This window comes from Mangifera indica, unplaced genomic scaffold (assembly GCF_011075055.1).
Source record: "Mangifera indica cultivar Alphonso unplaced genomic scaffold, CATAS_Mindica_2.1 Un_0032, whole genome shotgun sequence".
Lineage (NCBI taxonomy): Eukaryota > Viridiplantae > Streptophyta > Magnoliopsida > Sapindales > Anacardiaceae > Mangifera > Mangifera indica.
The window spans coordinates 260641-271481 of NW_025401124.1; the positions used below are offsets into that span (position 1 = coordinate 260641).

General features: G+C 32.8%; 1 protein-coding gene across 3 annotated transcripts; it reads right to left on the reverse strand.

The window, feature by feature from the left end:
* Positions 1 to 2190: 2190 nt before the first annotated feature.
* Positions 2191 to 8401, reverse strand: LOC123206307 (subtilisin-like protease SBT2.2). Of its 3 annotated transcripts, none has more exons than XM_044623471.1 (10): positions 7774 to 8396; positions 6977 to 7130; positions 6285 to 6580; positions 5421 to 5516; positions 5183 to 5255; positions 4740 to 5022; positions 4092 to 4417; positions 3584 to 3854; positions 3195 to 3476; positions 2191 to 2928 (listed from the first exon to the last, which is right to left on the reverse strand). In XM_044623471.1, the coding sequence occupies exons 1-10, from the start codon at positions 8016 to 8018 to the stop codon at positions 2516 to 2518; spliced, it is 2439 nt and encodes an 812-aa protein (XP_044479406.1). In that variant the 5' UTR covers positions 8019 to 8396; the 3' UTR covers positions 2191 to 2515. The 3 variants fall into 3 exon arrangements, with proteins under 3 accessions (XP_044479406.1, XP_044479405.1, XP_044479407.1); XM_044623470.1 differs by having other exon boundaries at positions 6285 to 6682; positions 7774 to 8395; XM_044623472.1 differs by lacking the exon at positions 2191 to 2928 and adding an exon at positions 3015 to 3117 and having other exon boundaries at positions 6285 to 6682; positions 7774 to 8401.
* Positions 8402 to 10841: the final 2440 nt, after the last annotated feature.

A 10841-nucleotide genomic window follows, 5' to 3' on the forward strand; every position in this document is an offset into this window, starting at 1 on the left:
TTAGTCAATCCACTAGGTTTTACACACAAAAAATAATAAATTATAAACTTAATAAAATTAATTAAAGTGAATGAGAGGTGTTAAATTTAATGTTATTATAAAATTACTCTAAATCACATACATGAAGAGTTACTAATGAAGAGATTGATTATTGTATATTGTTAGATTTTATGAAAACTTTATATTTGAACTAAAATAACAAAGAATATTTTATAGCTCTTGTAGCAAGTGATATTTTGGAAAAATATGATTTATTTTATTTATTGAAATATATAAAAGAATTAAAATTTATATTTATGGGTATGGGGAGGGGATTTTTCCCCGCGGGGACGGGGCGGGGATGGGGAGGGGATGGGGAGAGGATTTTCCTTCGCGGGGAGGGGACGGGGATTATTTTTTATCCCCGCAACGGGGACGGGGCGGGGACGGGGATTGATATCCCCTCCCCGCCCCTCCCCATTGCCATCCCTAAGGTTTACTACAACAATAAAACTATATACACACATTTTTTAATATATAATTAGGTAATTTTGTATTAAGAATAAAGTAATATCTAATCATATGATAATACATTATCCATATCATTAATTTTGTACACAAAAGTGTAAGCATATAACATTACTCGACAATATCATGCTTTGTCAAATATTATGGGTTTTAGATATAAAATTATGTATACGCAGTTTTGATTATTCAATATTTCAATTACATTGATTGAAACTATTTTAAATTAAAGATAAAGGTTTTTTTTTTTTGAAGTAAGAAGTGTTATAAACAAAACAAAACCGTTGCCTCGAAGCTAGAAGTAACCAAAAAACAACTTAATGTAATTTTAACCGAAAGGGACAAGACAACAAACAAGGGTAAAAAACCAAATACTAACAGGGAGACAAAGAACATCCATAGCAAGGACAAACCTCTAGGTTACGAAAAACATCCCAAAAACTCGAAGACATCTTTTCTTAAAAGTCTTTCTAAATTTCTACAAAGATAGAATTCAAGAGGAAGAGCCAAACCAAACTTTGCCTTCACAAAGCTTAAGGGGGTATTTGGTTTGAGTAATGTTTGATTACCAAAATAGAAAGATTACCTTGAAGATAGATTACTTAGAAGATTACTGGGTATAAATGATTACTATGTTTGATAAAATTTGATAGGTATAAATAATTATTGTGTTTAGTTAAAGGTAATAAAAGATTACTAGTAAATTATTTTACTTAAATACCCTTGAATATAATTATTTTTAAATACTTTTATATTATTTATCATATTAATTAAAAATAAATTTATTTTTATCTCAAAAAATTAATAAATAATAATTTTTCTATAATAAACTAAAGATTACTCCAGTAATCTTTAAATACCTAAGGTGAAGGTGGTAATCAGATTACCACCTATATTACCTGTCACGTCAGTATTGGTAATAAAAGATTACTGTAATCTTTTATTACTGACAAACCAAACAAGAAAATAAAAGATAGATTACCAAGGTAATCTTAAAAACCCTTAACCAAACGCACCCTAAGTAACAAATCCACCGCCTAAAGCAAACGCAAAATTAAAAGTATTATGTACAATCAGCCCACCAAGGCCTGACCGCGCCACCCAAAACATCTGTCTAGCCCACTTAAGATCCCCCTACTTATGGCAAACTATCTATAAGAGCTCAGCCCAGTCCAAAAGGTCCAATGGAGAAAGCCCAGCCAAAACAAAATCAGCCCAGCAACCTCTTTACATGATAAAGCCCAACCTAAATAGAAGAAAACTCTTGGTCTGGTTAGGTGTATAATTATTCGATCTAATATATAAATAGATATATATTTGATAAATATCATTAAATATAATATATATAAATAGACATAAAAAGCAGCCATTCAAGCTCTAAAGTAACACAATGGAAGGGTGACAGAAGTAGGCCAGAATTTTTAATTTTCATGAGATCCCAAGAATCCCCAATAATTATCTCGTTAATTTTAATTTAATATTTAATTATATAATAATATATTATTTAAATAAGTAATTAAAAATTCAAAAGTTAATGCAGGCAGGCAACATTGCTTATGATACATCAATCACCTATATATTACAAGATTTAAATCTTTTGTTTTCCATCTTCCATATCTTGAAGTTTTAATTTGAAAGTCTCATAATGAGGCAGGTTCTTTTAAGAGACAGAATCAGAGCAAAAACTAAACAATTAATGCTAGAATTATTGATCTTAACATTTACATTACAATACATAATAATGAATGAATTAATCAATTGACAAAATTAAAATCAATAAAACTATGTACACCCTATTTTGAGTATTCAATTACGTACCTAGATGACGTGTCATTATATGATTGAGTGATTTTGAATTACGGATAAGACAATACCCATTCACATGATGACACATCAATTAGATAATTGGATACTCAAAATTGAGTGCATACAGTGTTGCTCAAACAAATTTACGAAACACTACCACGAAAATGATAAACACATTTTCAAATGCTCACCTATTAGTGCCAATCTATGACATTTTAACTATCACTGCCACTGGCATGTTTACAACATGCCCTTTATGTCCAAACAGTCCAATTCTTCCGAAGCTCGCTACTGTACTGCTCATCGTCGCGTTGAAGAATACATTTAATACCTGTTTTTTGCCACTGGCTATTGAGAAATGAGACGGAGACACCTTGATGGAGACTCCATATGGAGCGCTCCAACCAATGCTATAGTACTCATCTTCATCAGCAATGTTGGTTACAATTCTCTGGACTGTCCTCGAGTGAATAAGTTTTGCAATTGTAATGGATGGCAAGTTCAAATCAGCACCGGTGATGGTGGAATTGTAAGTCCAGCAGCTCTGACCAGTGTAATTCAAGACCACTGGCTGAGATCCGTTAATGCTACAGAGAAATGACATGTAATCATTGTAACCTGCGATGACAAAGCACATGGTATAAAGATAGCGTAAATCAATGGGGATACAATCCAGCAATTTGCAATCGCATTGAACCGTGTCACCTAATTGAAATACTTACAGAAGTTGCTAGAACACAAGAAGACAGTTGAAGTATGCATTTCAGCAACGGTATTATATGCAAGCAGCACTTACATTACATCTGTCTTTATGTTTTGGATGACACAAATAAGATCATGCATTAAACACAAGCCCAAAATTTGATAAATGCATAATGACTTACTAGATTTGAAAATAAGACCCGGATCCAGTGATGCAGTTGCATTGACAAACCCACTTCCCATGTCATATGGTGTTGCTTGCAACTGATTTTCATCTGGTTTGGCATAATTCCGCTGAGCCATTATCGGTCCTCCCTCCTTGTCATATAAAGTTGCTGTAGTTGAAAGGGCAGATGCAATAGCTGAAGGACTAAAAGTGGGGAATTTTTGCTTAATCAGTGCAGCAAGCCCAGCAACATGAGGAGCAGCCATGCTAGTTCCAGACATCATTGCAAAGCTTTCACCTGAAATAGTCACGTAAATTGTTTAAGGTTCTTTCTTACAACTCATGTCAAGCTTTAAATCTATCCGGTACCGCAATTGAAATGTTATCATGTGCAGGTCTTCACACCTTGGAATTCAACTGAATCGGTGCCAAGAGAACTCCAAGCAGCCCAAATAAAATTTCCAGGAGCAACCACATTGGGTTTCATTAGATCAGCATTGTCAAGGAAGGTGTCCTCTGGATCGGGTCCCCTTGCAGAATAATACATAACCTTTGGAGCTGGGGTACTGAAGTTTGCTTTTAGCCCACCCGAAATGCATGCCACTGCTCCAAATCTGATAATTTTCTTTGTATGTTCATCTCTCTCCAAAGAAGAATTGTAATATTGGAGTAAAACCTGCAAATAAAGAGATCTTGAGAATCTTAGCAATTTAGGCCAGAATCCCATTACGTCAAATGACATAACTCCCCTTGTGAACACAATGTGATCAAGTCTCCAGTTCAAAACCATACATCAGGCAGATAGGGGGCATACACTTTGTGTGTTAGGTTAAAGAAAATTCATACAAAAAGAGTGTCATAGTGAAAGAATATTGGCTGGTTTCTGGACAAACACACACACAGAGAATCGCACCTTGGAACCATCTGGGGATGGAATTATGATGCCAGGCATTCTCAATGGAGTTGGATTAAGCTGAAAACCAATCACAAAAGGATCCATGTAAAACACAACACCCACTGAACTGAGATTTTTTGCTGTTTCTAATGCCTGTTTGATAGTAGAGAGCCCAAGCACAAACCGAATTGAGTAGCTACAAATCAAGAGTTTTCCTCGGACCATATCCTTGTTGAAGTTACTTGACTCTTGGCATTCACCCACATACATATCATCACCAACAGTTGTGTCATCGCTCAAAGCATGAAGTGCAGAAATCAGAGTGTAATCCTTATCAGTTCCCGCTGAACAAAAACTTAGCATATCAGTTATCTTTCATGTAATGGATAATGAACCATACCTGAAATCAATATATAATGGTCTAAAACTCAGATCAGGTGGAAATAAATGGCCCATCTAAGTATCACAAAAAAAGTGATAGATGATGCCATGCCTGCAGCTGATCCTAGCTATGATACACAGTAACAAATAAAGGACATTGATTTGGTTAAGTTAATTTTTTTTCGAGTTTATTTTCATTTTTATTAGACAAGTTTTCAAGTTTGTATAATGAATCAATGAACTTTAAAAAAACTGTGATCTTTCATAACTGGAAGATAAACTTACGTGCAAGTCCAGCTCCAGGAATAACAACATCATTGCCAAGATATATTGAGTTTGAATAAACTCTGTCATGAGAGGCAGCACCTACAGTGAATATCCATGGACTAAAGGAAGACATGCTCTTAGGCGAAGGTCCAGTATTTCCAGCAGCTTGCACAACAAAAATGCCAGCCTTTACAGCTGATAGCAGGGCCATGTCAATGGGATTAAAAAAGGTTGCAATACCAGGAGGACGCCGGTTGGGAGTAATTGATAAGTTTATAATGTCAACTCCATCCTGCGCTGCCTGCAAATGGAAATATACATCAATTATAGATCCCGAAATATCCATGGTATGCAGAGCTTCTTTTTTTCTTGATTGAAACATCAAATATCAATAGGGTAAGATCTCCTTTGATGAACAACAGTTCTCTGACAAAAGAAGAATTAGAACCAACTATATGTACCTGGTCTATGGCAGCAACAACATCTGCAGCAAACCCCCCAAAGCTCTTGTACAGCGCCTTGTAAACAGCAATACTGGAAAAGTTGATCAGTTATTAAACATATATAATAAGCATTCCTCACCTTAATCACTCTCCTAGGCTTTTTGGCGTTAAAACAAAGATATATATATAAATTCCAATATTTTGAAAGCATAAAAAGTGAAAAAAAACAATAATAAAGTTTATCCAGATTAATTACTGTGAACGAGGAGCCATCCCACTTGCTTTTCCAAAGTGATTTCCAGCAACAACCACTGGAATACCATGGTTTCCTGCAGCAACAGAAGCTGTGTGCCTGCATAAATACATAATGTCAATATACATGAGGAAAAACCGAATAAAACCAATGTTGCACATTGACACCCTCACAAAGGTGGGAATCATCATAACCTTTTCCACATCTTTTGAATAAACCGTTTACTATATTTTAGTATCAGCAACGTTAGTCCATTTGATGTTACTAAGCTCAATGAAAACAAGGCCTTTATAACATCGAAAATAGCTCTAAAACTTTACACGGTTTTAGTTTCCAGTTGGCCTATAAACATTTTCAAGCCATAAAAGAATGACAAATTGACACACTTGTCTACTTGTTGTCAACAATGGAATCAGGTGCCGGGTATGTCTCACTGAAAAAAAGAAAAAAACAAAATAGAAGGGAAAATGTGAAAGATCCTTATTATCTATGACATATAATAGCAACCATGTTAATATCTACAGGATCAAAGAGACAAAGAGCAAAACATGTTCGATCAAACTAATACAGCCTATTCATGGATTGAACCATCTGAAGCAATACAATTCCCTGAAAATCATAATTACTAACCAGTACTTGCCTCATTATATGCATGGTAGAGAAGTAATACTATCAAGTTTGGATTTTAATTAAGGCTTTATAGTGGTGTATCAAGCCAAAAAACAAACACAAGGGTTGTTTGTCTTGAAAAAATTCAAAGAGAAAAGTAGAAAATGCTGTAATCTTTGTAAGAACCATAATAGATACAAGAAAAAAGCCAACGCTAAAACACTATGATACTGATAATAAAATGCAAAGTACACTCACGTGCCATGGCCATCACCATCTAATGGTGAAGCATAGTCCTGACTTGAGTTGAAAATTCCTCTTGTTATAGCAGAGGCCGCAAAATGCCGGGCACCAATGAGCTTCCTATTGCATGAACCAGATGGAAAATCCCGGGTAACCTCACAAATGCCCGAAAAATGGGAAGGGACTGGATACGAGCGTTCAGTTACATCATCAGCAAAACTTGGGTGAGTTGGATCAATACCCGTATCAATAAACCCTATCACTATTCCTTCTCCAGCTGTTCCATATCCACCTTCTTGAACCCAGGCACCCTGTGGCAAACCCAAGAACTGTGGAGTATGTGTAGTTGCAGTTCTAACAGAAAAATCCAAAACTACATTTGCCACTAATTTCCTCCTTGAAAGCTTATCTGCCTTTGAAGTTGATCAAAACAACAGGAAAAAAATTCATAAGCGAATTTCTTTCCAAATATTAGAAAAAGTAATAGTTTACCCAGAATTTTTTATTCCCGCATGCAAGTATGACTAAACAGTGGCAAATTAATAATTAAGATATACAACTTTTACTCAAAAACTTTGAAAAGGAAAAAAAGTGAACCCAGAAAGAAAAGCCTACAATTAATCAGAGCACCACTAATGTACCGCCAGCATAATCATCATAACAAAATAATGATAAATGATGACAGTAACTATTAATTTATAATATACCTGTTGTGGGGTAATGAGCACCGAAAAGCCATTAATCAGGTAGTGGTAGCTATAAAGCTTCAGATACTTCTCCCCCTTCAATGTCTTCCTTAATATTGAATCATGAACTCGAGAGATATAAGAATCAGGGCTCAGATGGGATCTTGAAGCATTCCTAAACATAGAAAGAGCAGATTCAAAAGCATAATTGGCCAAGTGTACTCTTCCATACTCCAAAATACAAACATCCAAAAGGAAGCAAATTATAGGATGAAAGATTATACTAAACCTAATCATCTGTATCAAGCAAATGATATACAAATAATAGAACACGAAAATTAAGTATGTAACAATCAGCACTCACTATTTCACACACTGATTTCCCAAGATATCCAACATGAAAGTCAATACTTGCCAATTGCAATTTATAAAAATAGTACCAAATTACCAAAAATAATAATAAGAGTAAGAAAAAGGAACAGAGAAAATTCTTTTACAATGGGAACATCAAATGGTATAATTTATATGTATACGCACGCATGTTTACAAGGGTTTTACAATAGACAATTTAGATAGGAACCCACAAGGAAAGACAAGAGGACCCCATGACACATTTGATTTTCTACTCTCCCCTAAATATACAACAAAATTAACTATTTTAAACCCAAAAAAAAAAAAAAAAATACAAAGAAAACTCATACATTTGACAAGATAAACTTCATCTTATAAAAAAATATCTATTGAAGTACCACTACTTATGCCAAAAATTGAAATAATACAGATAATTTTTAGTAAAAAGTAAAGGAAAAAATCATCACCTTGGTTTGAGAAATCTAGTTAATCTACTAGAATTTCCATGTCTGTTAATGGAATGATGCTTATCATTCAACGTTTTAAGCTCTTGAGCATACTGATGAACAGAAGGAGCTTGCTTTAGAGTAACAATGTACACAGCTGCAATTGCCTGATCTGAATCTTCCTGACATAGAGTGGAGAGAAATAACCCCACAAAGAGAAGCGCCATTAAATGAACCCATAACAGCAACTTCTGAAAGCTCTCCATTGGGTGAAAATTCAAAGAAAAATAAAAAACAAAAACCCAAGACAACCTCAAAAGGAAGAACAAAAACAAATAATGAGGCTCATCTTCAATAAAGCTAAGAGCTTCGCTGAGATAGAGAAAACCCTGACAGAAGAGATGCCCCGTGAAGAATGAGAAAAAAGCTAAGAATGCGAAGAGAAAAGTGGGAAAAATGAAAATGCCGCCAATTACATGACAGAGAGGTGTAAGCAATGGGAGAGAAAGCCCACAAGAAAGCTACAATTTTTTAGTCACAAAACAAAGGGAACGATGGAACTTTAAGTGGCAGAGAGGGGAGAGAAAGAGGAGTATTAATAGAGCAGAAAATGCAGCAGGATGGATCAGCAAAAACTTTCTTGGGGAATGTGAAGATGAACGTTTAGTTTATTGGCAGAAGAAGTTGATGAGAAAATGAACGTTTGTTTTTGTTTTGTTTTGTTTGTCTTGTTGATGGGTTCTTATTGCGTAAATGATATCTTATTTTTGGAAAAATGTGTAAATCTAAATTTAAAAAACTTTTTAGTCAAATGGCCAAAAGACTATAAAAAATTTAAAGAGATATTTATAAATAAACTTTTGTTAAAATTTTTATTAAATATAGAAATAAAATTATTATTTTATTAATAATATTAAAAAATATAAAATTTATTATATTTTTCTTCTAAGTTTTAAAAATTAAAAATTTTATATTTTTCTGAAATTTTCTAACTTTTAAAAGTGATATTTTTTTCCTACCTAAAACTTAAGGAATATTTTCCATACGCTCTCTAGGCACCCATGACAATTCTTCAACCCACGATCTCCGACCACTAGATCTTTACTGTTAGCTGTAAGAAGACCGATAAAGACACATTTTCATTGATTTTATATGAATCGATGAAGATGAGTCGATTTGTCTGAATCGATGAAATCTTCGTCAATTTCAGAAGAATCGACGAAATCTTCATCAATTTCAGAAGAATCAACAAACTCAATAAAAATGTTTCTTCGTTACGTCTTCTGGAAGCTCCGAAGAGATGTTATAACCCTTAAGCCTTTAGTAAATAAGCATGTAAATAGATATATAGTCAAGGGTGGATTCCAAAGAATCCAAATATTTTGAATTTCTAATCTCGTCAGCTAACTTTTGAAGTGTAAATATTTAGGCTTTCCAATCTTTTGGGTGTGACTATTCCAATTTTTATATCATAATTTATAAAATAACGTATTTAACTATCAAATTTCAATAAATAGTTGTTGGGGTGTGGGTATTTGATCAGACTCTTCAATCTCTAGGGTATGGTTCTCCTTATATTCACGTCAAAATATATAAAATAACATGTCTAGGTTTTCCAATCTTTAACTTAATATAAATTTTTCTATAAAAATATTATTTATTTTATTAATAATTTTTTAATAATACCTTTAATTAATTTAAATATATATTTAAATTGAATTTAATCTAATATATGCTCGAACTCGATGTGGCCCTTACACACTTAACATAAAATATAGAAAGAAAAGTCAGACGCGGTGGGCTGTTGATGAAAATGATGGTGTGAGAGAGACGGGTCAATCTTTTGTAATATGTAGTTTTGGCCCTTTTCTCAATGTGTTGTGTCTCTTCTTCTCCAACGTTCTAATTTTATGCTTCAACCCGTGACAGCATGGATAATATTATACAACATTATTTCTTTTTTAAATAAATATAATGCTCCCAAAATTAAATTCTCGTACTTTCAAATTATTTTTTATTTTATTATTTTTTCCTACTTTCCAAAGAAGATTTCTTTGGTCAATTATATATATTTTATTTTAATATAAAATTTATAATATTTAGTAAAAACTAATTCTATATATATTAACAAATATATAATAACAAGTATTAATGATTGATCTTTTATAATGTGATTTAATGAATTAATTATTTATTTTATTTTTTAAAAAAAATTATTTTTATTTTAAAATCAATTAATTATATAATAATACATCAGTATATTAATATTCATTCATTAATATATAAAATATTTCTCCTTGATAAATGGGTATAATAAAACTTTATGCGCATGTAATGAATATAAATTGGCCAAATGACTATTTCCCACTCAACAGTTAGTGCAAACACAACTTTTCATCTGATAACTATGAAAAATCCAAACTTTCACTCTTAAGCCAACTTTATTAATGTCTTTCATTAGTTAAGCATGAAATGACTAATTTACCCCCAATGAGTAAAATGATGTTAATGCCCTTGTTATTAACAAATATTTGGATCTATCATTAAAAATAAAATTATGATATTATCCTTTATTATGTAATGAACAAGTCCTGTATGTTGTGTTTGTTTACAGTGGCTTTGGTTTTGTGAATTAATTTGCATTGATTATTGATTTGGTTTTAGTTGTATGAATTTGTTAATTTGATGAATTTGATAATATGGAATCCAACTTGCTATTTGATTTTCCAGAACATTTCAGTTAACATGATGAAATATGTGAATTGAGAACTAAACACATAGACACCACCATTGAAACCATACAAGCACACTTGAACTTCATATCTATTGAACAAAAAAAAGTTAAACAACATCCAAGTTTTGAAAACTAAACCCATTTATACTAGTAGAAAACAAAACCAATATCAACAACTTAATCCCATTTCTGAGAACTAAACACATATACACCACCACAAAAGCAAAACCAATATCCACAACTCAGAAAATCAACAAAAAATTTTTGTTCAAACCAAAAAACAATTTCCTCCTTGCTTAACTTAAATTCTCTTTCTCCAGACTAGATAGATGCAGGCTTCATGGATTTAATGGTT

Coding starts and splice junctions, on each gene's coding strand:
- LOC123206307 (XM_044623470.1), bottom strand. CDS start 8,018: ATGGAGAGCTTTCAGAAGTTGCTGTTATGGGTTCATTTAATGGCGCTT. Junction 5,517..6,284: donor GATGGTGATGGCCATGGCAC/GTGAGTGTACTT, acceptor GTATTTATGCAG/GCACACAGCTTCTGTTGCTG. Junction 5,256..5,420: donor GGGATGGCTCCTCGTTCACA/GTAATTAATCTG, acceptor CAACTTTTCCAG/TATTGCTGTTTACAAGGCGC.